This window comes from Fomitopsis serialis, assembly GCF_022376445.1.
Source record: "Fomitopsis serialis strain Sig1Antser10 chromosome Unknown B0H18scaffold_6, whole genome shotgun sequence".
In the NCBI taxonomy this organism is placed as follows: domain Eukaryota; kingdom Fungi; phylum Basidiomycota; class Agaricomycetes; order Polyporales; family Fomitopsidaceae; genus Fomitopsis; species Fomitopsis serialis.
Genome location: NW_025954966.1, coordinates 686,494 through 714,398, shown reverse-complemented (window position 1 = coordinate 714,398; position 27,905 = coordinate 686,494). Strand labels below are relative to the sequence as shown.

The 27,905-nt window shown below is 53.4% G+C and overlaps 7 protein-coding genes across 7 annotated transcripts; 3 read left to right on the top strand and 4 right to left on the bottom strand.

Moving 5' to 3' along the window:
* The first annotated feature begins 1,320 nt into the window (after positions 1–1,320).
* B0H18DRAFT_981292 (cytochrome P450) lies at positions 1,321–3,882 on the top strand. The gene is made up of 13 exons (XM_048044470.1): positions 1,321–1,439; positions 1,489–1,621; positions 1,685–1,873; positions 1,928–2,079; positions 2,135–2,250; positions 2,314–2,425; positions 2,488–2,501; positions 2,564–2,753; positions 2,815–2,896; positions 2,949–3,110; positions 3,181–3,324; positions 3,383–3,527; positions 3,612–3,882. The coding sequence occupies exons 1-12, from the start codon at positions 1,424–1,426 to the stop codon at positions 3,468–3,470; spliced, it is 1,398 nt and encodes a 465-aa protein (XP_047898413.1). The 5' UTR covers positions 1,321–1,423; the 3' UTR covers positions 3,471–3,527; positions 3,612–3,882.
* A 3-nt stretch (positions 3,883–3,885) lies between these two features.
* Positions 3,886–6,879, top strand: B0H18DRAFT_903005 (NAD-aldehyde dehydrogenase). The gene is made up of 18 exons (XM_048041472.1): positions 3,886–4,059; positions 4,122–4,285; positions 4,335–4,527; positions 4,588–4,737; positions 4,795–4,819; positions 4,880–4,891; positions 4,941–5,008; positions 5,063–5,069; positions 5,132–5,220; positions 5,273–5,346; positions 5,397–5,600; positions 5,667–5,741; positions 5,793–5,848; positions 5,914–5,973; positions 6,030–6,068; positions 6,121–6,193; positions 6,250–6,292; positions 6,356–6,879. Exons 1-18 carry the CDS (start codon positions 4,015–4,017, stop codon positions 6,503–6,505), a joined length of 1,527 nt encoding a protein of 508 aa, XP_047898412.1. The 5' UTR covers positions 3,886–4,014; the 3' UTR covers positions 6,506–6,879.
* B0H18DRAFT_556237 (uncharacterized protein) lies at positions 6,554–6,925 on the bottom strand. The gene has a single exon (XM_048038582.1). The coding sequence runs from the start codon at positions 6,826–6,828 to the stop codon at positions 6,601–6,603; it is 228 nt and encodes a 75-aa protein (XP_047898411.1). The 5' UTR covers positions 6,829–6,925; the 3' UTR covers positions 6,554–6,600.
* Positions 6,879–8,746, bottom strand: B0H18DRAFT_903003 (Aldo/keto reductase). The gene is made up of 8 exons (XM_048041471.1): positions 8,515–8,746; positions 8,418–8,453; positions 8,325–8,348; positions 8,153–8,263; positions 7,685–8,095; positions 7,353–7,628; positions 7,224–7,297; positions 6,879–7,169 (listed from the first exon to the last, which is right to left on the bottom strand). The coding sequence occupies exons 1-8, from the start codon at positions 8,575–8,577 to the stop codon at positions 7,145–7,147; spliced, it is 1,020 nt and encodes a 339-aa protein (XP_047898410.1). The 5' UTR covers positions 8,578–8,746; the 3' UTR covers positions 6,879–7,144.
* Positions 8,747–12,955: 4,209 nt separating this feature from the next.
* Positions 12,956–17,131, bottom strand: B0H18DRAFT_870080 (uncharacterized protein; the record flags this gene model as incomplete). Its single annotated transcript, XM_048040070.1, has 18 exons — positions 12,956–13,405; positions 13,456–13,709; positions 13,757–13,900; positions 13,955–13,988; positions 14,040–14,562; positions 14,619–14,878; positions 14,916–14,994; positions 15,055–15,205; positions 15,264–15,282; positions 15,333–15,491; positions 15,544–15,641; positions 15,694–15,728; positions 15,791–15,873; positions 15,923–15,976; positions 16,033–16,164; positions 16,220–16,380; positions 16,429–16,776; positions 16,831–17,131. The coding sequence occupies 18 exons, from the start codon at positions 17,129–17,131 to the stop codon at positions 12,956–12,958; spliced, it is 3,285 nt and encodes a 1,094-aa protein (XP_047898409.1).
* Positions 17,132–19,740: 2,609 nt separating this feature from the next.
* Positions 19,741–23,234, bottom strand: B0H18DRAFT_928020 (alcohol oxidase). The gene is made up of 25 exons (XM_048041666.1): positions 22,996–23,234; positions 22,941–22,947; positions 22,773–22,872; positions 22,661–22,722; positions 22,568–22,611; positions 22,447–22,520; positions 22,322–22,391; positions 22,210–22,274; positions 22,098–22,156; positions 21,995–22,033; positions 21,922–21,933; positions 21,798–21,866; positions 21,566–21,744; positions 21,491–21,509; positions 21,308–21,431; positions 21,162–21,252; positions 20,860–21,101; positions 20,731–20,804; positions 20,614–20,680; positions 20,486–20,563; positions 20,380–20,427; positions 20,297–20,329; positions 20,177–20,241; positions 19,964–20,114; positions 19,741–19,909 (listed from the first exon to the last, which is right to left on the bottom strand). The coding sequence occupies exons 1-25, from the start codon at positions 23,049–23,051 to the stop codon at positions 19,881–19,883; spliced, it is 1,857 nt and encodes a 618-aa protein (XP_047898408.1). The 5' UTR covers positions 23,052–23,234; the 3' UTR covers positions 19,741–19,880.
* Positions 23,235–24,983: 1,749 nt separating this feature from the next.
* On the top strand, positions 24,984–26,464 carry B0H18DRAFT_1115058 (uncharacterized protein; the record flags this gene model as incomplete). The annotated part of the gene is made up of 10 exons (XM_048033210.1): positions 24,984–25,021; positions 25,076–25,088; positions 25,147–25,201; positions 25,258–25,455; positions 25,505–25,587; positions 25,639–25,740; positions 25,801–25,860; positions 25,916–26,003; positions 26,061–26,359; positions 26,414–26,464. 10 exons carry the CDS (start codon positions 24,984–24,986, stop codon positions 26,462–26,464), a joined length of 987 nt encoding a protein of 328 aa, XP_047898407.1.
* Between the last annotated feature and the right edge of the window lie 1,441 nt (positions 26,465–27,905).

The window sequence follows — 27,905 nt, the reverse complement described above, 5'->3', positions numbered from 1 at the left end:
CTGTATTCTGCGCAAGTACGACGTGTGAGTTACCATAGGAACAGGGGGTCACACATACAAGGGGAGCAGGAACACGCTGCACGTAAAGATTGGGTATCATCACAGCATGGCCTGATGCGATCTGTACGAGATGCGTTGCATATACGTCAGCCTCATGAATCGTATGTACGGGACGAGGTAGTACAGCATCGTCGCACGCGATAGACGAAGGGCAGGAATAGGACTGGCGACGACCGCCCATGCGACACTTCGTCTTCACTATAGCTAAATAGTACTCACTCATCATCGCGGACACTGATCACCGCACACGTTCTACCCCCCATCCTTCGCGCAGAGATGGTGCTGGAACCAAGGAGAACCGCAGAGCATCGTATGCCTCTCCTCGCTGAACAGGCTATAGTTGGGCATGATGTCGAGGATTCACGGAAGATACGGAGCGAAGAGCGCGCTCGACGGCGACACGGCTGAAAAGTGGGCTTGGTCTGCATATATGCGGCCTTATGAGCGCAGTAGGCTCTGTGATCTGCAGGGGAGGCGTCGCGCACGGCGTAGCATGGCCCTAAATGGCCAGCATCTCTTTGAAGATGAGCGGCCAGTGTAGGTGACCGGACGGATGGATATGAAGAAGTTTATGTTGGGGTCCGGGGACGTGTGATGCGTAAGTGTCGACCAGAAGCATGGAGCATTCCGTGAAGCATCACAGTACGCAAGCGCACTGCGCGAGGATGGGCGGACAGCAGGCCGAACAAGGACTACTGTGAGCCTATACCGACTCCGAGCAAGCGGACGTACCGTCAACCCTCCGTCCCGCGAAACAGGCAGCTGAGCTCTTAAGGGGTGTAGCGCGCCGATGGTGGTGTACGCGCCAGTGGTAGGCTATAAACCATGTCGAGACGGGCGTGGTATGCGCATTGAGAAGCATTGAGAGGTGCGGAGAAGGTGAGGAGGAATGAGAGGCCACCGCTGTGCCACAGTCGCCAGTGGCTGATCTCGAAACGGAAGGATCTGACCAGGATCTGACCCGAGCCCGGTTCCTTGATGGGATCTAACACAAGATCCCCACTTCAAGCCGTGTCCGAGGCGACTTGCCCAGCGGCCCTCCTCTGTCCCTGACAAGTCCGTGGATGTCCATGGCGCGGGGCTTCAATCCAACGATCTGTTCACACTACGGTCTGATGTTGTCCACTATAAGACGACCCTCCGCCTGCTCTGCAAGCAACTTAGCCAGGGCGAAGACATGGCACAAGGGACACTACACTCCTTCCTCGTCCTCGTAGCACTCATTCTCGTCCCGCTCTTTTCTCTGAAACCATGGAACGGTCGGCACTCTCGCAGACGCCTCCCGCCTGGGCCGACTGGCTTGCCTATTATCGGCAACGCCCTCCAGATACCGGTCGAGCGAGCATGGGTCACGTTCGTGGAGATGGCGAAGACATACGGTGCGTGGAACACATCCACCCCAGCATGTGTATGCTCACATAGCCGTAGGCGACGTCATGCACTTCTCCGCGTTTGGTCGTTCCATCGTCATCTTGAACTCGCGGAAGGCCGTGTTCGACCTGCTCGAGAAACGGAGTGCTATATACTCTGACCGGCCGCGCAGTGTCCTCGCCGGTGAGATGTGAGCTATCCGTCCTGTCCTCTCGCTCTTTGTTTAGCCTGTTATGTTGATCCCTGTGCGTAGGATAGGTTATGCAGAATTCACAGTAATGTGTCGGTACGGCAGTCGCCTGAAGGACAGCAGGAAGATCATCTCGTCGCTCATCTCGCCTCGAACTCTCCCGGAGATAAACGCCATCCAGGAAGGCCAGGCCCAGCTGCTCCTCCCCAGGCTCCTGAACGCACCCGACGAGTTCCTCACGCACATCCGGTGGTACGTCCCCGCGCCGCGCGCCATCCCAGCGCCGCTCACGCTCTCCGCCCGCAGGCTCGCGATGAGCGTCGTCTGGAAGATCACGCACGGCTACGACATGGCCGACCTCGCCGACCCGCTCGCGCAGGTCGTCGAGCAGGTCAACGCCGAGTTCGCGGAGGTGACGGCGCCGGGCAGCGCGTTCCTCGTCGATCTCCTGCCGTTCCGTAAGTGCACCTCCGTATCCGAGCACGAAGGTGCTCTGACGCGCCCGTCCTGCAGTGCGATACGTCCCCGACTGGGTCCCTGGCACCGGCTTCAAGAGCCTCGCGAGACGTGCGCGCGCGAACCTCTTGCGGAGTCGCGACGAGCCGTACGACATGGTCAAGGATCAGGTGGTACGTGTATTTTCGAAGTCTCTGTGATGCTCACGACGGTGTGGCTAATGGGCTCGCGTGCAGGACCGTGGCGTCGCCCCTCCATCGTTCACCACGACGGTGATTACACGGAACCCCAACCCTACCCCGGGGGAGGAAGACGTGCAGCGAATGACGACGAGTCATCTACAGGCTGGTGAGTAGCAGTGGGCTCTGCGCTCTCCCGTACTGACCGTCTCTTACTACACTAACGCCTAGCTGGCGCCGAAACGGTGTGTCTCCGAGCTGCCGAGTCAAGTTTACAGCCATTCTGACGCGCCTGCTGGTCACACAGTCGATCGCGACGATCGAGTCCTTCTTCTTCCTCGCGGCGCTCTTCCCGGACTTACAGCGGCGCGCGCAGGCCGAGCTAGATACGGTCCTCGGGTCCGGCCGCCTCCCGCGGTGCAGCGACCGCCAGGACCTGCCGTACACGGAGGCGCTGGTGAAGGAAATCTACCGCTGGAACCCCGTCGGGCCGCTCGGTACGTCCCAGTCCCCCTCCCCCCCGTCCGACCGGTGCTCATGTGCACGTGTGTATGCTAGGTGTGCCGCACAGCGTGATGGAGGACGACGAGTACGACGGGTACACGATACCGAAGGGCGCGACGGTTATCGCGAATACATGGTGAGTGGGTTTCGTAGGCTCATACTTGCGACGCAGCGCTGACTGATGCCAGGGCGATACTACACGACCCAGCCCTCTACCCGGATCCCCACCTTCCCGCACCGGAGCGATACCTCAACCCCGCAGGGGAGAAGCTTCAGAACGGCGACGCCGAGATCGAAACGGAAGCGCTGAACCCCGACCCCCGCATGTTCGCATTCGGGTACGGACGCAGGTGCGCCTCACCATTCAGATACGCACACTCCTCCCACGCGCGAGTGCTGACGCGCACCGCGTGCGGACAGGGCGTGCCCCGGGAAGATCCTCGCGGACGACACGCTCTTCATCCTCGTCGCGACCGTCCTCGCGGCCTTCGACATCTCCGCCGCCGTCACCGCGGACGGCGCCCCGGCGACGGCGCGCACGGAGTACGTGGGCAGCCTCATGAGGTGCGTCGCCCGGCGGTTCTCAGACGGGTGGGCTGACTGGGACTCGGATGACGCACAGTCGACCGCCGGAGTTCCGCTGCAAGATCACACCCAGGTCAGAGGCGATGGAGCAGCCGATCGCTACGGTCGGTTTGCAGGAGGGGTGAGACTGGCTGGTGCTTGATTTGGTGATGACGTGGAGTGAAGGGGTTAGCTCGAAACATGTGCGCCGTCGCGCGACTTGGATTGTTGAAGTGTGCTGATCACTATCTACTTGCACCCGGTGCACTCATTACAACAAACTCTAGGTCGTCCTCAAGCTTTCACCGAGCCACTTTCGTGGCGTCCTCAGTTCATACTGTGACGCATCAACCACCATTGGCACATGTACATTTAATACATATTGTCAGCCTAGGCTATTTTGTAGGACTAGGAAGTGTTGTGGACACATCAGAATATGAACCAATAGAAGTTGGACGTCCATATACGTACAGTAGCATGCCATCTTCGCACACCCCGCCGATTTGGGCGGAGCGCTGCCCGAAGGAATATCTTCTCCACCGCAATGGTGCCACGGGCTGCCACGGGTCGGTACTTATCAACCCATCGCTTCGCAGCGTGGCGGCCATTATTAGTCCTCCGACACCCTTGGCCGTGGTACGCGCCCAAGTCTGTCTTTTCGCTGTTCAGTAGAGGCGCACAGGCTCCACAATGGCCGGTACCTTGCAATTCACACCGGTTGAGGATATACCAAGGGTACGTAGAGTTGTCGATTATAGAGCTGTCGTTGTTAGCTGGCATTTTACGTCCACCAATAGATCCGAAATGAGCTGGGAGTCGCCTTCAATTCAGGGAGAACGAGATCTATCGCATATCGCAAACAGCAGCTCCTGCAATTATGTTACCTCGTTGAAGACAACCAGGAGTGTATCCGGCAGGTGATCTCCTCGGACCTTGGACGGCCGCATGATGAAACAGACGTGTAAGACCAAATATGACCTGAGAACGATATCTAGACTAATACAGCGAAGCCTTGAGTGGAGCGGGACTCTACTCGAGATCAAGGACGCCTATGACAGTGTTGAAAAATGGTCCGCGCCGCAAAAGTCTCCGTTCTCTCTCCTATGGTTCTCGTTGTCTCCGGTGACAAGGAAGGAGCCCAAGGGCGTCGTCCTCATAATAAGCCCATTCAATTATCCTTTCTTCCTCACTTTGACCCCGTTGGTGCGTTATCCTAATCACAGCGCTGAACGGACGCTTCGACCCTCATATCGCTCCTCTTAGGCGGCTGCGATCGCAGCGGGCAATACGGTGATGCTGAAGCCTTCGGAATTAACTCCTGCGTCAGCCACCTTTCTCGCTGAGGTCATCCCAAAGTATCTGGACCATGACTTGGTCCGGGTCGTCAATGGCGGTGTGCCTGAAACCACAAAGGTGATCCTCGTGCACTCCGAAACGACGGTCATACTCTGACTACCATGGAATCTGCAGATCCTCGAGCTCCGTTTCAACCACAGTTGAGCGTATTCGTAACAGATCTATGAATGGCTGACTGAATGTGCTTGCGGCTCGGCAGTTCTTTATACAGGTAGGAAAGTGCTGTTGCTGGGATCTGTGTCTGTCTGAACGTCTTGTAGGCAATAACCGCGTCGCGAAGATCGTATGTATGGCCGCAGCTAAACATCTCACGCCTGTGACTCTAGAGGTACGTGTCATAGCTCGAATCAACAGGGTGACCCCTGACAAAGGGTCTTGATAGCTTGGAGGTCCGTGACCGTCCGTCAAGCGACTCCTCCGCCCGACGCTCTGACGACGACTTTGGCTCTAGGAAAGAGCCCTTGTGTTATAGATCCGAAATGCAACGCCAAAGTCGCAGCAAAGCGCATCATGTGGGGAAAACTTGTTAACTGTGGCCAGGTATGTATTCTCTCGTCGATGAATACTACGTAGCGCTGACGGAAGCACGAAGGTGTGCTTGTGTCCTGACTACGTTTTGGTGCCGGAGTCGTTCCAGGATGAATTCGTAGAGGCTCTAAAGAACGCGTGCGTCTCCCACTTCTGTCGCACAACAGTGCTTCACGAGCTCCTTATAGGTACAACGAGCTTCACCCCACCGATCCGAAGCAGTCAGGCATGCTAGGCCGCATCGTCAACGAGCGCCACGTCGAACGTCTGAAGAACCTGCTCGACAACACCAAGGGCACTATCGTCTTCGGTGGGGAAACCGACAAGGACGCCAGATACGTCGCGCCGACTCTCATCAGAGATGTGAAGCGTGACGATTCGCTCATGAGCGAGTGAGTCTGCTTCGCTGATACTCTGCATGCAGATGTTTCTCTGAAGTAACGACGTCGTTCTTGTAGGGAGATATTCGGCCCGTTGCTACCAGTCGTGCCTGTTAAGGACGTCGACGAGGCGATCGCCTTCGTGAATAGCATGTGAGCTATCGGGACACTCGTCTGACGCATCCGGGACTCATAGTACACTAGGGATGAAGCACTGAATGTCTACATCTTCTCGAATGACAAGAAGTTCAAGAGCAAAGGTACGTATGAACTATTGTTGTACGGAGCTGTTACTGACTATGAGCTGTTACTGACTATGAGTAAGTTATGGACAACACCCGGAGTGGCACAGCATCTGTGAATGAGACGATCCTACACGTCATGGGTTCGTCTTGCACGCACTCGACCTGCGTCAGGTTCTGAAACTTACATTCCTCATAGCTAACGACGCACCCTTCGGAGGATTCGGTGCCAGCGGTTGTAAGTATGACTGGTTGCATAGATTGAATGACTAGACTGAATCCTCCTTGAGACGGCTACTCGACTGGGAAAGCGGCCTTCGACGAATTCACTCACTTCAGGTGTACGGTGGACAATCCAAACTGGTGCGACCTGGTCTGCGTGTTATCATCGTCGCTTCTGAAACTAATGTATCCTCTAGGGTCGAGTACACTCCCATGTCGGCACGGTATACGCCCTACAACGTAAGCCCATCCCTCACCTATGGACCACGAATTGCTAACGACTGACCATCTGCGGACGGATAGCCGACTTCGCTGCAACGCTTGGTCAAGTTCTTGCATCCCAGCCTTCCGCCGCGGAACGGAGGGAGCTCCGCTATGACAAAGCTCTGGTATGTGGTCGGTTTGGCCGTCGCCGGAGCTGTATGCGCATCACTGGCTGTCATTTTCTTGTAGGCGGAGCGAGTGAGGATCGAGGACTCAGCGCTGTTCGGTATGTATCTCGTGGTCTTACTTATCGAGTCGGGCTAGTGTGCGTTCGCGCTATCGTTTTATTGTGCAGGGATGCTGTGCGCCCATATTTTACAGTCGTTAAGCAGTTTTTGTATGGCAAGGGAAGCGTTCACATCCACCATCTCTGTTGAATAGGAAACGGCCCGCACCAACTGGTCCGGTGTTCGCGATCTATGTGGCACAAGCGGCACTCTTTCACAGCACGAGTGGCCGAAGATGCCGGGAGCTTCGGCTACTATTGCTAGAGCTGCACAAACATATATCATTAGCTAAAGCTAAGACTCGCGTGCCGGCGACTCGCTTTTGCTTTAGTGAAGACGGTACTGTGCAACGCCGGCACACCGAGACTTTCGCCCGCTTATGAGTACGACGCAACGGGCGAATCGAGCAGGATACGATTGGGGGACGAGCGACAGCGCGAACGGTGTCGAAGAAAGCCGGTGGAGGACAGTGTTCATAGATGGAAGAAGGAAGAATTGTGAAGCGCCAAGACCAGGACCGTGGAGGAGGTAAATCAGTCTCACGCACAAAGCTCCTGTCGACACATAGATGTCTCGAAACATCACAACGAAGGCGACGTATTTACCGAGGAGCCTGGTATATGTATCTGCAAAAGGATGACTCAGACCACGTCAGATAGAATCTTCGCATATAAACTTACGGCTGCTCCAGGTATTGAATCTCCTCGGCGGACAGCACCTTCTTCGCCGGAATACATTGCGCAACGCGCTGGCCCTAGAAGCCCACATTAAGAATGACAATGCATAAGACTATGAGATCCGTCACATACGTTGTTCGCCCCCACGATGGGACTAGACACTTTCGTCAGCGACCATGCAAGCGCAACTTGGCTCATCGTCCAGGTGTGTTTCTTCGCTAGCTCCTCCACACGATTGATGATCTCGAGATCGCATGCACGGCGGGGCTTCTCATATGGGGTGCCGTTGATGGACTTGGTCCTGTTCGTCTCGGTGCCAACTGGGCGTGCCAGGTGGCCGTCCATGAGCGGAGAGAAGCCCAGGATCCCGATGCCTTTGTAATTGCAGTACGCAAACATCTCAAGCTCCTGCACTGGTGACGTTAATCGCTGAGGACGGCTGCTGCTGCTATGAGTCAACTTACCTCTGGCCTGTACAAGAGCGAATGTTCCACTTGAATACTCGCGAAGGTTGTCCAACCATTCTTCTCCGCGACCTCATTCATGGCAGCGAATTGCCATAGCTTAAGCCGGCATGCACCGATGTACCTCACCTTGCCTGCCTGGACAAGATCATGCAGCGCGCGCATCGTCTCCTCGAACGGTGTCACCGGATCGAAGTCGTGGATCTGCAACAGATCGATGTACGTCGTGTTCAGCCGCTCCAATGAAGCATCCACCTGGCTGAGGATCGCTGTGCGCGACAGACCGCCAAGGTTGACGAACTCGCGCGTATCACCAAGATTCGGCATCGCGAACGTGAATGTGGACGGTTCGCGTCCGACGAGGAAGTTGATCTTGGTCATGACGACCATGTTCTCTCTTCTGACATTGTTCTTGATTCGCCTCCGAGTCAGTGCTAGCCCCGTTCAATACTGTGGTCATGCACTTACCTGACTCATGAACTTAGCGATCAACCTCTCGGATTCACCGTTAGAGTACACATTGGCCGTGTCAACGGTGTTCACGCCATTGTCCCAGGCAGCTTTGAGAAGTGCGAGCGACTGTGAATGACGGCTAGCGTCAGTGACACCGAGAATTGAAGTCTTCCAGTTCCCTCCATACCTCGCTCTCTGAGAGCACCCACGGCTGAAAGAAAATATCATGAGCAACGACTTGCACACTGCTGTACATGCAAATGCGGGACATAGGACTCACTAGCCACTCAGAGCTTCCTATCGTCATGCCACCGAGCTGCATATGTGGATGTTTAGCGAGTAAACACAATGTCGAGGAGACGGCATGAAAGACTTACGATGGGGACAGAGACACGGAGACCTGTCTTTCCAAGCTGACGGTATTCAGCCTGCACAGACATAACCTTTTTGAGAGAGGAGGCGCGCTTTGAGTAATGAGAACACGGAAGGATGAAGCGTAGTAGTGTATCCCAGAGGTGTGCAAGCTCGCGACGGGATCCTACAAGTAACCTGTGCAATAAGAACTTCGGTACGGACACCGGAGGCGGATGAGGAGCTTCTTATATGCCGAGCACTCACTGCATTTCAGCTGTATATGGGTGGACAAATACAGTTCATGGGGGGAAGAGTCGTTCTCACGCAGTCGTCCATCTTAGATGTCAAATGATGGCCTCCAAAGATGTGAGGCCGACTATGAACGTTGAACAGCTGCCGACGTAGCTTCGCCACCGCAAGGCCGCATCCCAAAATCCCGTCCATGAAGCATATGTGTACACAGAGCATGGCTGTGAAGGGATCGAGAGCGGTGCGATCTACTTATGCCACGCCGAACGCTCGAATGACCAGGATCAGTAACACGCTGAAATCACTCCCCCGAAACCGCACAGGCAGCGCGTGGACTCATCGAGAACTGGCACACTCACTGTCGCGAGACTGGATCACGGCGACCTAATGCCACAGAAGCCAGCCGTCATGATGTTAGGTTAACTTACTGCAGAAAAGGAACTTGAGACACGTATCTGGACGTGGTCGCCGCTAAGCAGATGATTCACACAATCTTCCGGATCCATCGGCCTCCTCCTCAGCCTCCGCCTCATCCTCAGCCAACCCACATTGACACCATGCCTAGCAAAGTACTTACTCGAGCCAACTTGAACGTGATGACGACTGTGCTGAGTACACCGGCACCATCTCGCGAGACTGCATCTGCCAGGGAATGGCAAGTCACAGACATCTTTGTGGGCACTATCACTCGGCCAGCCCGGGCAAAAGGACGCTCAGTCTGATCATCGCAACTGAGATGTACGTAACGTACAAGACGTGACGGATCGGCGGCGTGCTGAGACCTATTAGGGTCAAATATGCGACACTGATAAGGTATGGGCTGCCGTTGATGTTCTGGCAAATCGAACGTTGATTAGAAAACTCAGCTCGAAGTCAACGACAGCAGATCTACACCATACCTCTCCTCCAGTCTGGTTGCTGTCATGAAATGTATGGCGACGAAATAGGCTGAACTCAGAACGACGACTCAGACACAAGCCGACGCCCTCTGTGTTTCTAGTGACATGCAACAGAGTCTATTAGTCTGAGATCATAATCGCTTGCCTGAGAATAGTGTAGCTCACCCGTCGCTCCGCTCCTACTCGACGATTACTCGTTCGCTGTACCGTGGGCTGAGGGGCCTAGCGGATGCCATCCCCAGGCAACCGCGTGAAGTCGTGAGGCGCGCAGTCGATGGGCGTTGGTGTTAGGAGGCAGCACGCAAGCGTCTGTCTCGGTATGAGCGACTCGTTGCTCCTCCGTCACGATAGAGCGAGAAAGCACTCGATGCTACTCAGTACATGCACAGAGGACCAAGGACACGACCTACGACGTCCGCGCCGCCTGCGCTCAGGATGTGCCGTGCGTCGATTGAAGGCCATGGAACGAGAGGAGAAAACTCGGGCTCGTGGAAGGAAAGAACGCGTTCACGTCGCCACGACCCATCTCCGAAGACATATGTCCATCGCATCGTCCATGAGCTGGACGGGGTCCTCGCTCGTAGAGTCAAAGACTCTCTAGCCGTACGCCAGCAAGAGGCAAAGCCAGCGAAGTTCTGTGTCGCCGTAGTTGATAGTGTGAAGTGGGCGAACACGGAGCGTGAGACGACGCGTCGCTGTGGGTGAGGCACTGAGTCGCGCAGACGGCTAATTGTTGTTCAGGTGGATGATCGCCTCTTCGTGGAGTTCGTGGCCGTGGTGCCAGTGATTTGTGCCCGTCTGGTGTCAGAAGAAGTCGCCCGTCGCCCAGCCCGAGCGGTCGCAGACAAGGATCTAGGCGAAGTCGTCGTCCAGGCGGGGAGAAGCCTCTGTGAAGGGCACCATTCACGTCGAGTATGTGTGGCGTCGATCCTGTTCGCCGCGATGCAGCCAAGTAGTGTGACGTTGGCGGTCGACTTCCGCGATGGCTTCGCGTGTTGGACCTTGCAGATATGATTGGGTGCGTGGGTGTGCGAGAGATGTCGTTTAAGGGCCTATCTGTTTTGCTGCAAAGAACGTGCGGTTTCTTCCGGGCAGCCACAGATGATGTTTGCCGGACGTGGCTTAAGATCCACTAGCGAAGTTGTCCAAAGTCCGTCGATGCGAGAGCAGTGTCAAGCATCGCATCGAGTGCGAAGCCTCGCTCGATGGATGGGGGCAGCGCGGCGATAGTAGTAGGTGGAACCAGATGCCCTCGGCTTTAGGAGTCACCCCCAATAACTTAGCTACGAAAGAAAGTCGGTCAAAGGTGGGAGACGAAGGGCATCAAACATACATTTGCACGTCTTTGATCTCCTCTGAGCTTCCTCCTTTCACCTGCTGGTGTGCTCCGCTTGATACCAGGGCCAGTGATGCGACAAAGACTTACGGATTGCCGTTCTGCTGAATCGGACGTCTGTGAAGAAATTCAGTCCGAAGTCAGGGACAGCAGACCTTCGCCATACCTCTCGTCTAGCCCAGTTGTCGTCGGGATCATGACCGACGACACTGACTACGGTGCTCTGCTTCTGGTGAAGCGATAGAGTTCAGCCTACTACGGAAGCATAAGCATCCGGCGACTTACTGTGTATCCCGCACATCCTCTACTCCATAACCACTCGTCCGTTCGTACGCGAGCTTCAGATGGTAGCGCCACGCGACTGTGACGTAGATACATGTTTGACGATGGCGTTTGGACAGAAGGGCATGGCGAGGACGGCTGTTCACAACGCAGCATTGAGATTAGAAGGCATGCGAGTCCGGTTGGAATGACGAGCATCGAAAGGTGTGAAGCAACCAGTGAGATTGTCGTGACCGCTGGGATTTTCTAAGTTGCCAATGACGGGCCGAGGGAAAATAGTCCAAGCCTACATTCTCCATAACGAATAACGGGAGACTGACAGGAAAGTAGTGATCAGTGCATGTTTGTAGCGGGCAGGTAAATGATCACGGTTAAGAAGGAGGAGGAAGGGAGGCCTCTATCGGTAATTTTGCCCGATAGTAGTCCCGACGCGCTCGCGCCACATCGTGTCGTGCGCTTGCCACTCCATATCCTCACCAGCTCACACAACACTTGTTTTATGCGCTTGTAACATTACTGTATCTCTGGACTCACGCGTCAAACTTGAATAGATGGAGGAGGTAGCAAGGCAGGAATGCGCGAAGAAGCTTGCCAGCGCCAGGGAAGGGTTGTGCGCCCGCTTGTACTGCAGCACTTGGACGGAAGACGATGATATGCCATCCCAACACCTCGACGACCTATGAGGGGAGGCTACGGCCCATTAGGAGATCACTGAAGGAAGTAGAGGAAACTAACATGCGGTGAGTTGTGTCTACGTCTGGGCTGCACAACCAGGAAGAGCCGATGAGCAGTCACAGTGAACAGAACTCTTATCTACTTATGCTAGAGGCCTTCGTGCGTGTCATGTACATGTTGACCCAGCGGCTTCCCGACGCTTGTCAAGGACGACCGGTCCCCCGTCCGGGACGACAACTTCGCCTGGATCCCTGTCTGCGACCGCTCACGCTGGGCGACGTACGTCTTATGACACCAGACGGACACAGTTCACTGGCGCCACGGTCACGTCCTCCACGAAGAGGCGTTCGTCCGCCTAAACAGCAACCCGCTCGCGACTGAGTATGTAGCTCACACAGCGCGATGAGTCGTCTCCCGCCCCGTATCCGCGCTCCACACCATTAACTACGGCGCCACAGAACTTCGCTGTCTTCTCTCTGGCTGGCGTACGGTTAGAGGGTTTTTAACTCCAGTAGCGAGGAGCTCTCGCAGACGCATCGTGGTGACGCTGAACGCGTTCTTTCCTTGCATGAGTCTTCCCCTCTTGTTCCATGACTGTGCTGGGGTGGCTGATAGCTGCGACGGCAGGTGGGATAACTGCCACAGCTTCGTTCCGTGTCACTTCGCGGATGACGGGGAGGAAGCGCATCGAGCCAAAAATCTGGACGTAGGGGAGGAAATGACAAACAAGAATACGGAGGATGTAGGCAGTACATGACATGATGCTCGTGATCAGAGACGGGGTATGTTCGATTCGATTCCTTATACTTCTCTGGGCTTGGGCTATGTTTTCGTATATTGCTGACGCACTGGCGCACCAAGCTGCACCACGGATGTATGTTCAGGTATCAGCAGCGGAAGTACAATGAAAGCGCTCCTTGACTGGACGTCATCCGTCTGCAGTGGTACTTAGCACATCAAACGAAGTCGGCGCAGTCCCAGGAATGCGAACAAAGTACCTGACGGTCCTCTGATAAGTTCGATTCACAGCGACCCCGCCGAGCGCCAGAATGCTAGCCACCGTTTCACATCTGCGCCAGTCAGTGGAGCTGCAGCTGCCAGGATAGGGGACATTTCCGTAGCACGGGATGCAGAGGGAGCCGGGCAACCCGATGCCTCCGATTTGTCTCGCGAAGTCGAAAGTACCTTGAACCAGGGGAGCAAGCGCAAGGCACGCACACTCCGCAGTGACTCGGCCTCGGCTCGCGCCTGACCTGGGCGAGGAGCATGGGATGAGTGTAGTGCTTCGAGCTTGGAGAGCCATTGGTCGAAGGGGACGAGGGAAACATCCAACTCGTTCGCGATGATGGTCGCGAGTGACATCCAAGAGACAGGACGGGGATGAACCAAATGTACGATGTCTTCCTTGTACGGGGCTAAAATGAGCCCTGCCATCGCAGTGGCTGCGGTATCCAACGGCACCCACGACACTGTCTGTGCACTATGAGCAACACGTACGGACGACAGTAGTAGACATTACGCACCATGAGGTCATCCGGGAAGCAGCCCAGTTTCGTGGCACTCTGCACCATGGCAGGAAACCATTCGTGGGCATTCCACGCCCCGTCAGGCCCTCCTCCGCATATCTGACCAACGCGCACGACGAGAACTTCAAGAGTCGTCTTCCGTGCCGCTTCCAAGAGGATTCGTTCAGCTACCCATTTTGATTCCGAATAGCCCGACCCAACAGCGACGTCGGGCTTTACGACGTGTTCTGCGAGTTGGCCGGTTTCGATATCTGCGTCGTTGTGAGCTTGGTTGTCAACCCGCGGTAGAACAATTTACTCTGGAAGATACCCATGGAACTGGTGAATAGCATGCGCGGCGGAGTAGGACGTGGGGATGATAATGCGAAGTCAACTAGGTTGCGCACACTCTTGACATTCGGCTCAAACGACTCAAGAGACAGATTGAAGTCTACCCGCCAAGCTGCGACCAGACATGCTGAGAATGCGAACGACCGACGTTTGAGTGAATGCTTACCGTTGTGAATCACATGTGTTACAGAAATTTGCATCTGTAGCATAGCGCATAAGCGGATGCAACAAGACTTCGACTGTGGGCGTACCTCTGAATATACCTGTTCCGGGAGCGCGAAACCGACCACTGAGACATCGGCCTCCAAAAGTAAAACCTTTGTACTCTCGAGTATGGCGATTACAAGCCCGCGAGACGACAGAGCGGCCTTCTGTCGCGATAGCAGCTCTTCTCCGTCTCTGGAAGGACGGTTCAACGCGTAGATACGTACAACAGACGGATCGTCGACGAGGCGAGAGAGCAGGAAGCTCCCAAGGCTGCCAGTGGTACCTGTCACTAGGATGACGTTCTCGAGGCGTGTTGCTGACGCTGTGGGTCCATGACCTGGGATCCCCTGGCAATACTTTGTAGCCATCGCGACCATTTTGTCAACTCGTTCATCTAGCGATCTGGGCGTGCCCGTGGAGCCGGTCGCCAGTCCAAGGAGGAACGAGGCGAGACGTGAAATAGTGGGATGGTCGTATACGAGGTTGCCAATGCTCGTGCGCGTGTCAGGCAGCTCAGAGTCACGCAAGGCGCGCAACAACACATTCCTGATATGTGTGGCTTGGAGACTAGTACTCGGCTCATGAGATCAAGACGGCATTCAAAAAATTATGTGCGGGCACACCTGTCGCAGCCGTATTGAAATATATCGTCGTTATCTTCGACATTGTGCACCAGAACCTCATTGACGACTGCACGGACGAATTCGAGCGTGGTGAGTACATCCCAGTGTGACGGAGGCGGGATACCAGATTGGGTCGTTTTCTCGAGGTTGTCGTAGAGGGTATCGATGTCATCGGCATAGTCATCGATGATGGCCCGACGGCGTGCAGTGCTCTTCGCTGTATACGTGAAAGGTTTTCCCGGCTTTGCGACAATGATCATCTGAACAGTGTCTTAGCATATCACAGACTGAATCAACGCTTAATCGTGTCATACTGGCCTCTTTGAATAGCCTGGAATGCTGAGGCGCACATGCATTCATCCGTGCCACGGCCGGCCTATGAATTTGCGATCCGTCATTGGTTCTCGACATCGAAGACAAAGTCAGAGCGACTGACCAGATCATATTTCTGAACTCTGCAAGCCTGGTTTCGTTAGCCGGATCGAACCTGTACTCAGGTCTGGGGTCGACAAGAACCCCGGCCTGGAACCGACCACGTCCGAACATCACAGACGCCAGAACATGTGGATTTTGATTGAGCATGTTCTCTGGAGAAAGCCGCTGAGTTCAAGTTAGTCGTCTCACTCGTCGGGTCCCATCACGTACCCAGTGGTACCGGGTTTGTCTGAATTATATTCAGAAGGGCGATCACTATCATAGTGAGCTTGCACCAACCTTCTCCCCGGTACTGTGTATGATCTGATCGTCGGTCCTGCCGTACACCTTCCAATACCCATGCTTCGTTGGGTGCGGGACCAACAGATCAGATGTCGCATATGCATCCGCGCCATTCACTTTTGTGTTGATCACACTTGGACGACAATATTCGTTCTCCTGTAAACACGTTGATCAATGAATGAACGCAACCAAATAACAAGCATATTACCATCATAACAAGCTCATATGCTTTGTTTCCGTACGGAATCATGTGCGGCGTAACACGTCCAGAGAACTTGAAGTAATCCCAGTCGTAGCCGACCTCAGCTTTCCGAAAGTGCATTAGTGGGTATGTCTTCGTATGTACACTCTCTCGTACCTGGCAACATTTGACTGGCAGTACCACTCTCCGTCCTGACGATTCACAATCGAAACCGTCAATGATGAACCAAGGGATGAAGATAACACGCACTCACGAGCCGTACAAATTGAAAATCGAGATACCCTGCGACGTCATGTAGTCGCCCGCCTCCTTATTCAAGGGACCACCGCCGAAGAGCTGCGTTGGACCTGAGAGATAGTTTGCGGTGAATAGGATTCGCACGCACCACACCACCACGAGTCGCGAGCCAGCGTACATATTCTGGGTTCCGAGACCAGGCCTAGTATGTGCGTTACTGATACGGCTCGACACTGAGCCAAGCAGTCAATTACTCACCTCGACAAAGGATGGCACGCAAAATAGAATGTCGGTTTCCGTCGCTTTGGCAGCGACGAACAGGGCATCGGGTGTTGGGATAGGTGCCAGCAACTGCGGCTCGAACGAGCTGACCACCATTCCTGAGGATGCCTAGCAGCAAGTTCAGTCTGCGGGGCCTTGCGAAAGAGACTCTGGTCAAGCACACCGTCGTACAGAGCTGCTGGACACCCATTGCGTGGTACATTGGCATCGTATGCAGAGAAAACACCTGACCAGTCAGATCGCGTTCCCCGAACCAAGGAATGAGACATAGTTGACACAGGCAATGGTTGGTTCGATATATCGGTTTCGGAAATGAGATAGAGCCTGTCAGAGCGTGTGAGGCATTTCATACCATCAAAACGAAGAGTATACCTGAAGAATGTAGAACCATGACAACAGTATCTGGACCTTTGTAGACGTACAGCGGAGGCACAGGGAGGCTCTCGGAGCAGCCGGCTTCCGTGGAGAGAAATAGCTCCTCGAAGAGCGGCATCGGTGAGAACGTCGGTAGCTTCTCTGCTCCGTACCGTGTTATAAGGATACCCAACGCTTCGTTGGCGAGGTCCTGCATAGCTGGCTCTCGTCCGACGAGGACATGACAGACCCCAACCTTATCGATTAGGTGTGCAACGGCCATTGGCGAATTGCGGGGAGAGATTGGGAATACGGCGTAGTTCGCCCGCATGATGCTCATCATCATGGTAAAATGCGGGATCGCGTCTAATGGGAGCTCTCAGCGATAGCACCAGGGTATACTGAGGCCGCAGAACGAACCAGATAGAGCCAATATGGCTACAACAATTGGTGCCCCGTCGGCCACAGCAGTGTCGGCTATACGTGCTTGGATGATGCTGGCACCCGTGTACACGGCTTTGACTGCCTCAGGCCAGTAGATCGCTCTGATGGTGCCATCGTTCAGTGGAAATACAAAGAGACGGTGGTTTTGGTTATGGTCTAAGTGCCAGTCGAACATCTCAGCGAGGGTCAACGATCCATCCAAAGGCGGAGGTCGGAATGTGGTGCTGGACAGGGCCTGCGTGCACGGAGGCGGAGGGATGAATCGGCGAGACACCATAGATAACGGTGAGCAGAACACTCTCAGCTAGTGGACTTCAGAGTGTATCCAGAGTACATCGTGTCGGCTCTTTGGTACCCGAAAACCTGCAGTCATCCCCGCTGTGTTTTGGTCACAGTTATGAACCTTAGAGTTGCCTTAGAGTTAGACAGCGGTAAGAAGAGACGATCGGGCTATCCCGATATAGTAAGTAATGAAATTAGCGAGAATCAGTTGTCTGTAAGTATAACCTCCTCCTCCGAGTGAGGCCTGGGGAACTCTATTGTTGTTCATCGTCAAGAAGCTGGCGGGAAGTACCATATCCACATGACTGGATGGGCCTACCTCCCTCCTCCGAGCTACGTTGTAACTTCATGTCAAGAAGTCGCTGGGCGCTACCGTGTCCTCGGCGCGTGACTAAATGGAACTCCTCCCAACCTTCTCCTCCTATTGACAGAAGTTTGCTTCTTATAGTCACGTCTTGCAGTGACATCCGCATGGCGCACGCAAACATCTGAACGCCACGAATTGACTGTAGGTTCAAGGCCCCCAGATCGCCGATGCCATCTATCACCGCCCGCTTGCTTGAACTTTTGAAGGTGGCGTCACGGTACGCCGTAAGAACATAACCTTATACTTACGCTGATCGCGGCAGGTGAGTAGTTGAAAATAGCGCTGACCGCTCGCATCTGGCTCATCTCCTGCTCCTTGACACGTTGCAGCATAGACTCGAGCGCCTGAGCGTTGGAATACGTCCGCTTACGTCCGGTGTGCCGGGGAAGGACTCAGGACTCACCGGATTTGGTGCTATCAACAACGCAGACGTAGAGGGCGGACCGTGGACATCAGGCTCGTCGAGAGTACGTTGCCCGCCTCTTTGCACTACCATTTCGACGAGTCTCTAGAATTCGGCTGACGGTTCATTTGCGTGACTGCATACATATGCCTCGGTCTGCTGTTAGCTAATCATCTTTTCTCCGATTTTTATCGAGTTAGGGAGGACGCAACTACCCAATATGTTCAAGAGTAGCCGACCGACCGCGTCGGCGCCGTGAGCGAGGAAGCGAATGAAAGGGAGCTTGCCGCACATGCTGAGCCCGCAGAGCCAGACCAGGCCGACAATCCCCCTGTTTGGACCGCAATTACACGTGTATCCTCGTTCAGGGCTTCCTGACTAACCTCGGGCTCTGATTCCCCATGTCCTACGCCCAGCTTTCGAGGAGCGCAAGAACGTGGACCAGCAGCTCTCGTTCTACAGCCTCGCCATCTTGTATGTTTCGAACGCACTCTGGATTGCACCTCGCGCTTCTCGGATGCTCGACGTCATATGGACTGGTACTCTTAACAATGTTGTGCGTGTGTCCCACCGGATGATGAATGTTGAAACGTTGACACCTGGGCATTGTAACTACGGCTTGTTTTTTGGGAACCGGTGATACGCTCACCGTTTCTCTAGTGGGTACGTCAACTGACCATCCGCACCAGCCGTATCCCTCTTCCCCCGTCTGTGACATTGATCAGCGCCGAAGGTAAGACCGTTCGTCCCGCTCGCATCTTATTATCGGGGCATCTAGCGGAGGAACTTTGATCGGGCATGACTAGTGACTACGTGTGGTGGAAGAGAATAGTCTTTGCAGCGGTCAGTCTCCGCCTCCCCCGCTCTGACAGCGCCATGTACATGCTGACGAGCTCATGTAATAGGTGACTGGGCTGGCAGGCTCTGCTATCATAGGGTCCATTCTACTGACTCGGCCGCGCAAGCCATGCGAACCCGAAGTTGTCCCCGACATCAAGCGTGTTGCTCCGTGCCGTGGTTCTGACCGGCCCATCCAATTGGAAGTGAGAACCCTCGCTCTCGCCGACTCAATTGTCGATTGTCCACGACGCGAACGACTTCCCACTGAAGGACCGTCGCGTGAAGTATATCCTCAATCATCCGCTACGATGTGGGCCGATCTTGTGAGCCGACCCAGACAATGCACGGTTTATTAAGGAATCAGGATCATGTGCGAAAGACGGAGCGTTAGGAGTGCGTAAGATGGAGGTCGATGGAAGGAACCTTTGAGTCGTCGAGAGCACCTGAGCGGGGTGCAACACGAGACGTGCGCGAGCGATCATGTCAAGTGCGAGTATCAGACTTGATGCCTCGAGAGAGGGTAGACGTGTTTTACTTACTACTGACGTTGATTCTGCGAAAGCTGAGGGTATGCCCCGCCGAGTCGCAGGTTAGATATGCGTAGATACTAATATGAGTCGTTAGTATTGGGAATCTGAGAGGTCACAGATGGATAACTACGAGTCAAGAAGTGACTACTAAGCTTCCGGCATGTAGTAGTAAATGGTCTTCTCGATGTTCAACCTGTACCGTACACTGTGTACCAGCGAATATCTGTGCACAGCATAAATTCAACGGGACAGAATCAATGGTTACGTTTCATAAGCAATCTTCGTAAGCTTGACAGAGCACGTGCAAGTGGAGACTTGGGGCGGCGATGACACTGAGCCATGACATTACACAGAGTCCGCCTTGAGAAACACTGGCAGTAGATTGCACTCACCATCACTGGTTACTGTACAAATTCCCTGAGTAGCATTCACCACTGCAAGCCAATCTTATGTGCCAAACAACAACACAGATACAAAACAACATCAATTTGACTGCACAACCTCAGGATATCATACATCTGCACACTGTCAAGACCACTCATGCTGAGTAACATTGTAACACACACAGACCATGACTACTAGCAACAAGCTCAATTGCGGATGATCAGATCACACCCTTGATGATATCTGCAGCTGTTTTCATGATGTAAAGATATTGGCATCACCAGTATAAAACTGAAATCATACCTTGTTCTCCAATGGCATAGGCTAGGGCTAAGAAACAAAAATAATGAGACAAGTCACTATAGAGAGTACAAAATGTACCCTGTGTGTGACTCCCAACATTGAGGGGTGCAATGGACAGATCAACAACACGTATGTTGGTAGTGTTGTGTACCTAGGAATTGATAAGTATGCAGCATTGAGATAGATGCTGGATTTCAGTATAGTAAGGCTCACTTTCAGCTTTGCATCAACAACACCACCATCCTCCAATGGCAACATGCTGCAAGACCCTGTTGTATCTGTTGGACATTAGTCTCAGTTGTCATTAGCAGGAAAATGTACTAGTATACTCACGATAGGTGGTATTCACAACATTCCTGAGCCAATCTGCAGCAACATATCAGTCTTTGTTGGAGTTATATCACTTGTTGACATACTGGCAATCTGCTCATCACTTTGCACAGTTGGCCCAGGCATGACTTCCTCTGTAAGTGTGATTAAGATTGGCTTGGCAATATATTCATATCATGGTTGTATGCTTACCAGCCAGTGTCTCCTTGAATGGAGGAGTTTGTGCCAATCGTCTGTTGAACTTGACAAGCTCAACCATGGACTGGATGTCTGTACTCACTTGTCAGTCACTGAAAAAAAGATGTTGTCATATATTTCACCATATGCCTCATCATACAGGTTGGGATCAATGAGAGGATGCTTCAATGGGTCATTGGAGCCAATATGCTGTATAACTTGGTAAGTACAAAACATGTTGATTGGAGTAAAATTCTCACTATTGTTCCCCTGGAGAATGGACTGTTCAGAGCCAAACCCAGTGTGATATGCTTCTGGTTGACATCTGGCTTCTCTGTAAGCAGTGATGAGAATGAAACAATATCACAAATTTAAGTCGGATATCATACCAGGACGAACGATTGGGCGTGGCAGAAGCATGATTTCGAGACTCGGGACATGATCACGGATATGTTTCAGCTGCAACTCGTACTGCTTGCGAAGGCCGCTGTTGTATGCGTTTCTCTTGATACCGTCGAGGATAGTGTCAGACAGCGTGCGCTGGAGTTTGTCCGCATCTACGCAGACGCTATTGAGCGGTAGGAAAGTGAGACTTGTCGTCCAGACGTTCAGTGCCCCCTTCCCGCTTGCGCTACCAACATATGTGATTATTCAGACTGCCTATGCCGCATGAATGCGAATGTGAACGTACTGGAGCGCAACGTGCTTCGGAGCTTCCGCGGGATTCATCAAGGGATCCATGGTTGTTACAGGGCGACCATCCACCACGAAATCCTTGACACCTGTATGCACGTGCATAAGACGAGCTTCAGCCACAGACGACGTGAAAATGCTTACGGTATATCACCCCCGACCACAAGTGCTCCTGAACGTTGGTGCCGACTCCTGGAAGCTCGCACTTGACTTCGACGCCTGCCTGGTTGAGTACGTGACGATCGCCGATACCGGAGAGCTCGAGAATCTGAACACGAGATATGGTGAGAACGGGCTCGAGCATCAGCGTATTGCCCATCGTCATACCTGCGGAGACATGATCGCGCTGTGTTGGACATACATCCCGTCAGCGCCGTGTCGACACATGAGCAGGAAACGTACCCGGCCGACAGGCACACCTCCTTCGAAGCATGGACTACATGGTTGCTGCCGCCGTGAATGAAGTTGACACCGGTCGCCGTCAAAGTCCCATCCGCGTTGCGCCGAGTCACAATACTAGCCACATGAGCGGAGACCAAGACGGTCAGGTTGTGCCTAGCTGCATTGGGCACATAGTAAGACTATTGTATGCGTGTATAAGTTAGTCGGTGCGTGCGACGAGAGTGAAACTCACAGTAGCGGCGTAACTACGCAAGTGTGTCTTCGGATCCAGTGTGGAAGCCGTCACCGAGGTCCCGTTTGTCTGGCGACGTGGTCCTTAGGTCAATCATACATACCCTCATGCCAAACACACTTACAGAGCCTGACGACTGCGATGGTGATATGTCCCATGAGTTATATTCGTAGACACAACTTGGAAGGAAATCTCACTGCTTCTTGGATGCGTTCGATGCCGAACGTCTGCATGGCCTAGTTGACAATACGGTTCAGTCAACTGGAACGTTAGACGCGTTTTGACGGGGCATAACATTACCTCGATGAAACGCCGCTCGAGTTGGGAGATTGTAGTCGGGAACGACACAGGCAACGGACCTATACCGTGTAAGTCTGGCGATAACGAAGCCTGTCTATAGGACGGGACATGCCTGACGTTCCACGGTGTTTGAGGTCATACGTCAAGTAGTCGCGGTCATGGTCCGGGGCCGTAAATCTAGTACAACGTAAGCGACGGCCGCTAGAGGTATTCAAGATACTTACTGCTCTGCCCGCTTGGAATATTTGTCGAAACTCTCCCAGTTCCACCCTTCGTTTCCCAACTCCTCGAACGCTGGCAAACGGGCGTATACTTTCAGGATATATGGAACGAAGGTGAGCCGCCATACCGTCAAGGAACTCTCTAGCAGGCTTGTTCCATAGCAGAAAGTTGATCGCTGAGCTCCCACCGAGCCCCATCCCACTGGCGAGGTTTCGGTGTGAGAAATCAAATTATTATCAATAACTTACCGTGGCCATGCATACTCCCTCCCGTTAGAATGTTCTTGTTTGACCTGAGAACGGTCGTCAGCGAGGCGTATACGACACTAAACATATCATTACCGTCTTAAAGCCCCAGTCGTACTTCGGATTGTTGATGTGCACCATTCCCTGGCCAGGAAGTACTAGAAATTGTGTGAGCCTTGAAGCGATGGATACAGTGCATCTAACTCACAAATCGCTCTGTCGTCGAGGTTGGCCTCACCCGCCTCCAGTACTAAGACCGACACAGAAGCATCCTCGGACAGACGAGAGGCAACCACCAAACCCGCTGTCTGGAATGTACAGTTACTATCTCGTACATGAAGCGTGTCATGCACGACACATCATCAGTACGTACTCCTCCTCCTGGTAGAGCGTTAGTCGTACTATCTCTTCCCAAAATGAACCTACTCTCACCGATCACTATGTAGTCGAACGTCTTGTGTTCTACCTGCGTTATGTTGGCCAGCATGCTGCACAGACCGGTTCTCAACGAGATACAGGACGCGTTACAGAATTGCTGGGGTACTTAAGAGACCGAGGACGAGACGACCGAGAGAACGCAGTAGGCGCACCACGCCACAAATAAGGATAATGGAAGCGTGTTCGGCCAACTGAGAGCAACCCCCGAAGAAGCCACGCTTCTGTCAGCGACATATTACAACTCTCGGTGGCCGGCTCGCCAAAAATATCACAGCGAATCGACGTGGAGTAAGCGTCAAGATTTCTCGCAGAATGCTGGCTTCGTTCCCTGTGGGGACATATCGCTGAGCATCCAATCGCCGTGCGGAACGCGATCTGCCGCCTCGAGCGCTTCCCTAAGGGTCGTGCAGGCTGTCTATCGTGGTAAGGTGGGGAATCTAGTCCGCAAGCCAATCGAAGTCGTCAACGCACCGTGAGCATAGCAGAACTCTGTCTTTAGCACGCCCAAGACGCGCCACGAAGGGCGAGAACCGCGGGACTGACATACGCCCTGTCCGACAGAGTTCGCCCAAGGCTGTGGTTCACTGATCGGAATCTGTCATAGAACCATATGATCAACTCAGTATCTATAAACCGTGTCATGGAACCAATCCAGATTGAAATATTGACAACTCACTGCTTCCGCACACCTGAGTGCCATACCGTATATGACATATCTTATAATACGCCACGCGGGAGAGGATCGTTGTTGCCAGGCGGCCAGTGCATTCGCCCTGCGCACTCCATCTGAGTCATATCAGTAGAGAACTCGGCAACGTACCACTGCCCCCCTCGCTCGCGTCGTTTTTGTTGAGCTACCTCCCTGCAATCTGTGCGGTACGCTATTCCCACAGGAGGACCCAGTGAAGGCTTCGTTGAGGCTTCGTGACCAGAACGACTCGACTTCTCACGGTAGAACCCCGGGTATGTATCACTGATAGTTGAACGTTGAGCCTCTGCTGCACCCTGGACGCGACTGACATTGACAACGCACGTACGTACCATGCGCAGCTTTGAGTCAGTGCCAGTGGTGTACGACGATCGATCTAGGATCAAGTCCTGGATCGGTGTGAGCCTCGCCCGGGTACACGTAGACTCACGCACGTAAGTTACGAAAAGGGAGAGGTAGGTCCGTCTAGTTATGCCTTTAGCTACGCGTGAGCCCTGTGAACAACCACACGACGCCGTCAGAGGAGTAGGAGGCGCTCGCTGAGTCTCATTATGAGGAGGAGAGCCGCGGCCGAGGACATGGCAGCGCCCTGGCAGCGAGTTCCACCACTAACTACGTACAGGACTACTAGCTACGAACAATAAGTAATTCCGCAACAATAATCCGACCTAGCTGCAGTATCTAAGACAAAACCATAAACCATTCGAATAGCTGGCGCTCTGCTCATAGGTGTTTGACTAGTAAGTACTGTAGTGTTGACGTATCGTTGACGGGTGAATGTTTGAACCACTGGCTCCGTCAAGGTTTGTTGTCTGTTTCTCCGAGCTCCACATCATGATTGTGATCCGGGAGTGAGCGCTAGCGCTTGAGCGATAGTTCGCAAACGACAGAAGCCTTGCCGCAGGTTGCGCGAACACAGGTGAATTCAGTTCTCTGCGCTCTTCTGAACGGAGAGATGTGACGTGAGTGATAGAAAAATGATATCTACAACGATTTACGCCGCATTCTCAGATTATTGATTGTTGTGTTTTCATCAAGGCAGATGCGAGGAACAGGAAAGAACTGCGCTCAAGTGCACAGGTGCGACGTCGCCGCTGTGATTGGACTGCTCGCTATGAAGCAGGGGTAAAGACGCCTCACTAGGAACCGAGCGGGCGCACAATCACGTACGTGTGAATTTAGTGGCTTGTCATCTCCTTGTCAGTATAAAGTCTGGTGAGTCCGTGGTCCGGTATGTCTGGAGCGGTCGCGAACTCATAAGCTCTGTCGAACATGTCGGACTGTGTCGATCCTCAAACCATCATTGAACTGTTCGTGCCAGTCATCTTTACCGCCTCACTGACGTTAATTTCATCGGTTTCTAGGACGGGGCCAGCGGTAAGTAAAGGATGACCGTGGCCGCTTGCCAGTGGTGGTGCCCTTACTCCACAAACAGATATTGGCTTTCCAATTCAACTGGGGCCTGCTGGGAATGCTCATTGTTCAAGTCTGTGCGTGACAACCGTGGTAGCGAGAATCCGAGCCTATTCACACATAGCGCATGAAGATAATTATTATCAGGCCTCCTTCCGAGACAACTTCGCTATCAAGGGTCTTGTGTACGGACTGCTCCTTCTGGAGCTTGCACAGACGGCGTTAGCTACGCACGATGCCTATTCCCAATTTGCTCTCAGTTTCGGGAACTACGAAGGCTTCATCTCAACGGACTTCTTGTGGCTCGATGTCCCAACGTTCATTGGTATCAGTACGTCGGAGTGCGCTAATGTCCATGCTCGCCATCTGATGTTGAGCAGGCAGTGGCGCCATACAATGCTTCTACGCCTGGCGTATTTACGTTTTAGGGCGCTCAAAGGTTCTATCAATCGGGATCGCCATGGTACGTCTTCGTATGAATGTATTTCAATGATTAACCACTGTTAATCCGCAGGTGGCTCTCATGCAATTCAGCGCAGCCGTCGCGGAAGGGATTCTGTCTGCCATTCTGCGTAACCAAGCCGCGGAGCAAGTCAAGACACCTACCACGGCCACAGTATGTCCTAATGAAGGGTCCTATTGCATAACTAACTCCTTTCTGTTAATCTTCTGCTAGATCTGGCTGGCTGGAACGGCCTCATGCGACGTCATCATAGCGTGCTCTATGGTCTACTTTGTATGCTTATTGGGCCGTGGTCTACACCCTGTCGAACTGACAGTATACTTCGCAGCTCTCGCGCAACCGTACAGGCTACAAGAGCACCAATAGGATGATCAATCGACTCATCCGTCTCGTCATAGAGACTGGCATGGCAACAGGTAGGCATAGATAAACTGTCTTTATTGTACGACATGACAAGCTTCGCGGACCTATAGCTATCGTTGCGACGTTGGACCTCATATTCTTCTTACATTACAAGCACAATTACTACCATTTTGTCTGCGCACTGCTGCTATCCAAGCTCTACAGCAACTCGCTCCTCGTCCTCTTGAACAACCGTGTCACTCTACGCCAACAGGCGCAGCTCTCAGAATCCATGCCTGTCGGCAGCATGCGGTTCGCGGACCTCGGGACCGCGGAGCATGTGGCGGGTGTGAACGTCAACATCGACAGCCACACCTATGTTGACCACGTCGCGATGGTCAACTTGACTCAGACTAAAGACACGAAATCGGTGAGGCCCCAGATTGTCTACGCATACGGCTCTCTACTAATTACGATGTTTTAGGACCAGCTCGATGACACGATCGAGTCCTCATCTCAGGACATCAAAGTGTAGGCTGAGGACATTGGTCGCCCCGGATGGTTATGGTCACCACGAGTCTACCGAATTGTTCGTTCTAGAATGATGAGTTCGCAATTCGTCTGTATCGAACGCAACTTGCTGTACCCAGGTCTAACACTATTGAAGTCACTCCTTACTTTGTATTTGCTGTAAAATGATTCATGACGAGATACTATGATACGTCTGGCACACGGCTGCTCGGGCTCCGCCTGAACACAACAGAGAACGTGGATAATGGAACCGATGTATCTACATACTTGTTAACTCAGAGATTGACACAGATGACTCAACCGCGGTGGCTCCAAGTGTCCCCTTCATGAATGCGTGTACGAGCTCTCGGCATCTCGCATCCCATCGAACCGCCTGCTCATACTTGGTATAGGATAGAGCCAGATGTGAGGTCGCACCAAGTGACGAGACTGCGCGATATTATGGATCAGTACGAACGTCAAATACATATGTCAGAGGCTTACTCACAGTCCCGGACGCAGAAGCAGATGGGGAATGCAACAGCCCGGTAATGTTGTCCCCAGATGATCCATTATTGTCAGGCAGTGAGTACTATGAGTACTCACCGATGATGGACAAGGCTCCGGCTGTCTCCGACGGTCAACTTCACGAGCTGTACGCAAAGCGAACGCTACGGTTCCATTGCATAACGGTACACCGGGTACGGGTGCAGGCTTCTCGAGCGCAAAGGCTGCAGCACCTGTTAACTTAGATGCATTCACTGAGCGCTGAGCTCGTGTGAAGAGAATGCAAGAATGGCTCTCGCACCTATGCCCGGGGTATGATCACTTGCTCGAACCCCTCAGGGTGTCCACTGGCTGCGGCATTAGGACTCGGACTGCAGGGGGTCTAAGCCCTAGCACGAAGGTCAACGGCTCGCGGTACGTCTCCGGGTTGATGGTTGCCGTGCGGATGCAGGATAATTGCGAGCTTGATCTGGTCGGCGACGGCGACGGGAGAGGGCGCGTACAAAAGATGGGGATAACGCGGATGGGCGAGCCCTTGAGGATGTCGAATGGAGACCTGTCATGCCGGCGCACGTCGTTTGTAGACACCGGATAACTTCCCACTTGGAATAGATGAACCACGTTGGGCGCGCTCGCCATACAGTAAGGTTCAGACAGGAAGCGATGCATGAACGTTTGAGCTCCGGTAGTACCGTTACGACAAGCCTGCGCTTCGTCACCTACGTTCGGACTGTGTCGCACATGCATTGAATACACGACAAAGGAGGGACGCCACAGGGAGACATCGCTGTACTTAGAACTCCGTAGCCTGCTGGACGGTGCGCCCTTGTGTTTATGGAAGCGAATCTGCGTGGAGGGCCACGCGACTCTGCAGGCATTTGTAGGAATGTGACTCTACTACAGTATAAGCAGCAACCACTGACTGTCCGCGGCAGGCAAGCCCGCAGCATCTCTGTAGA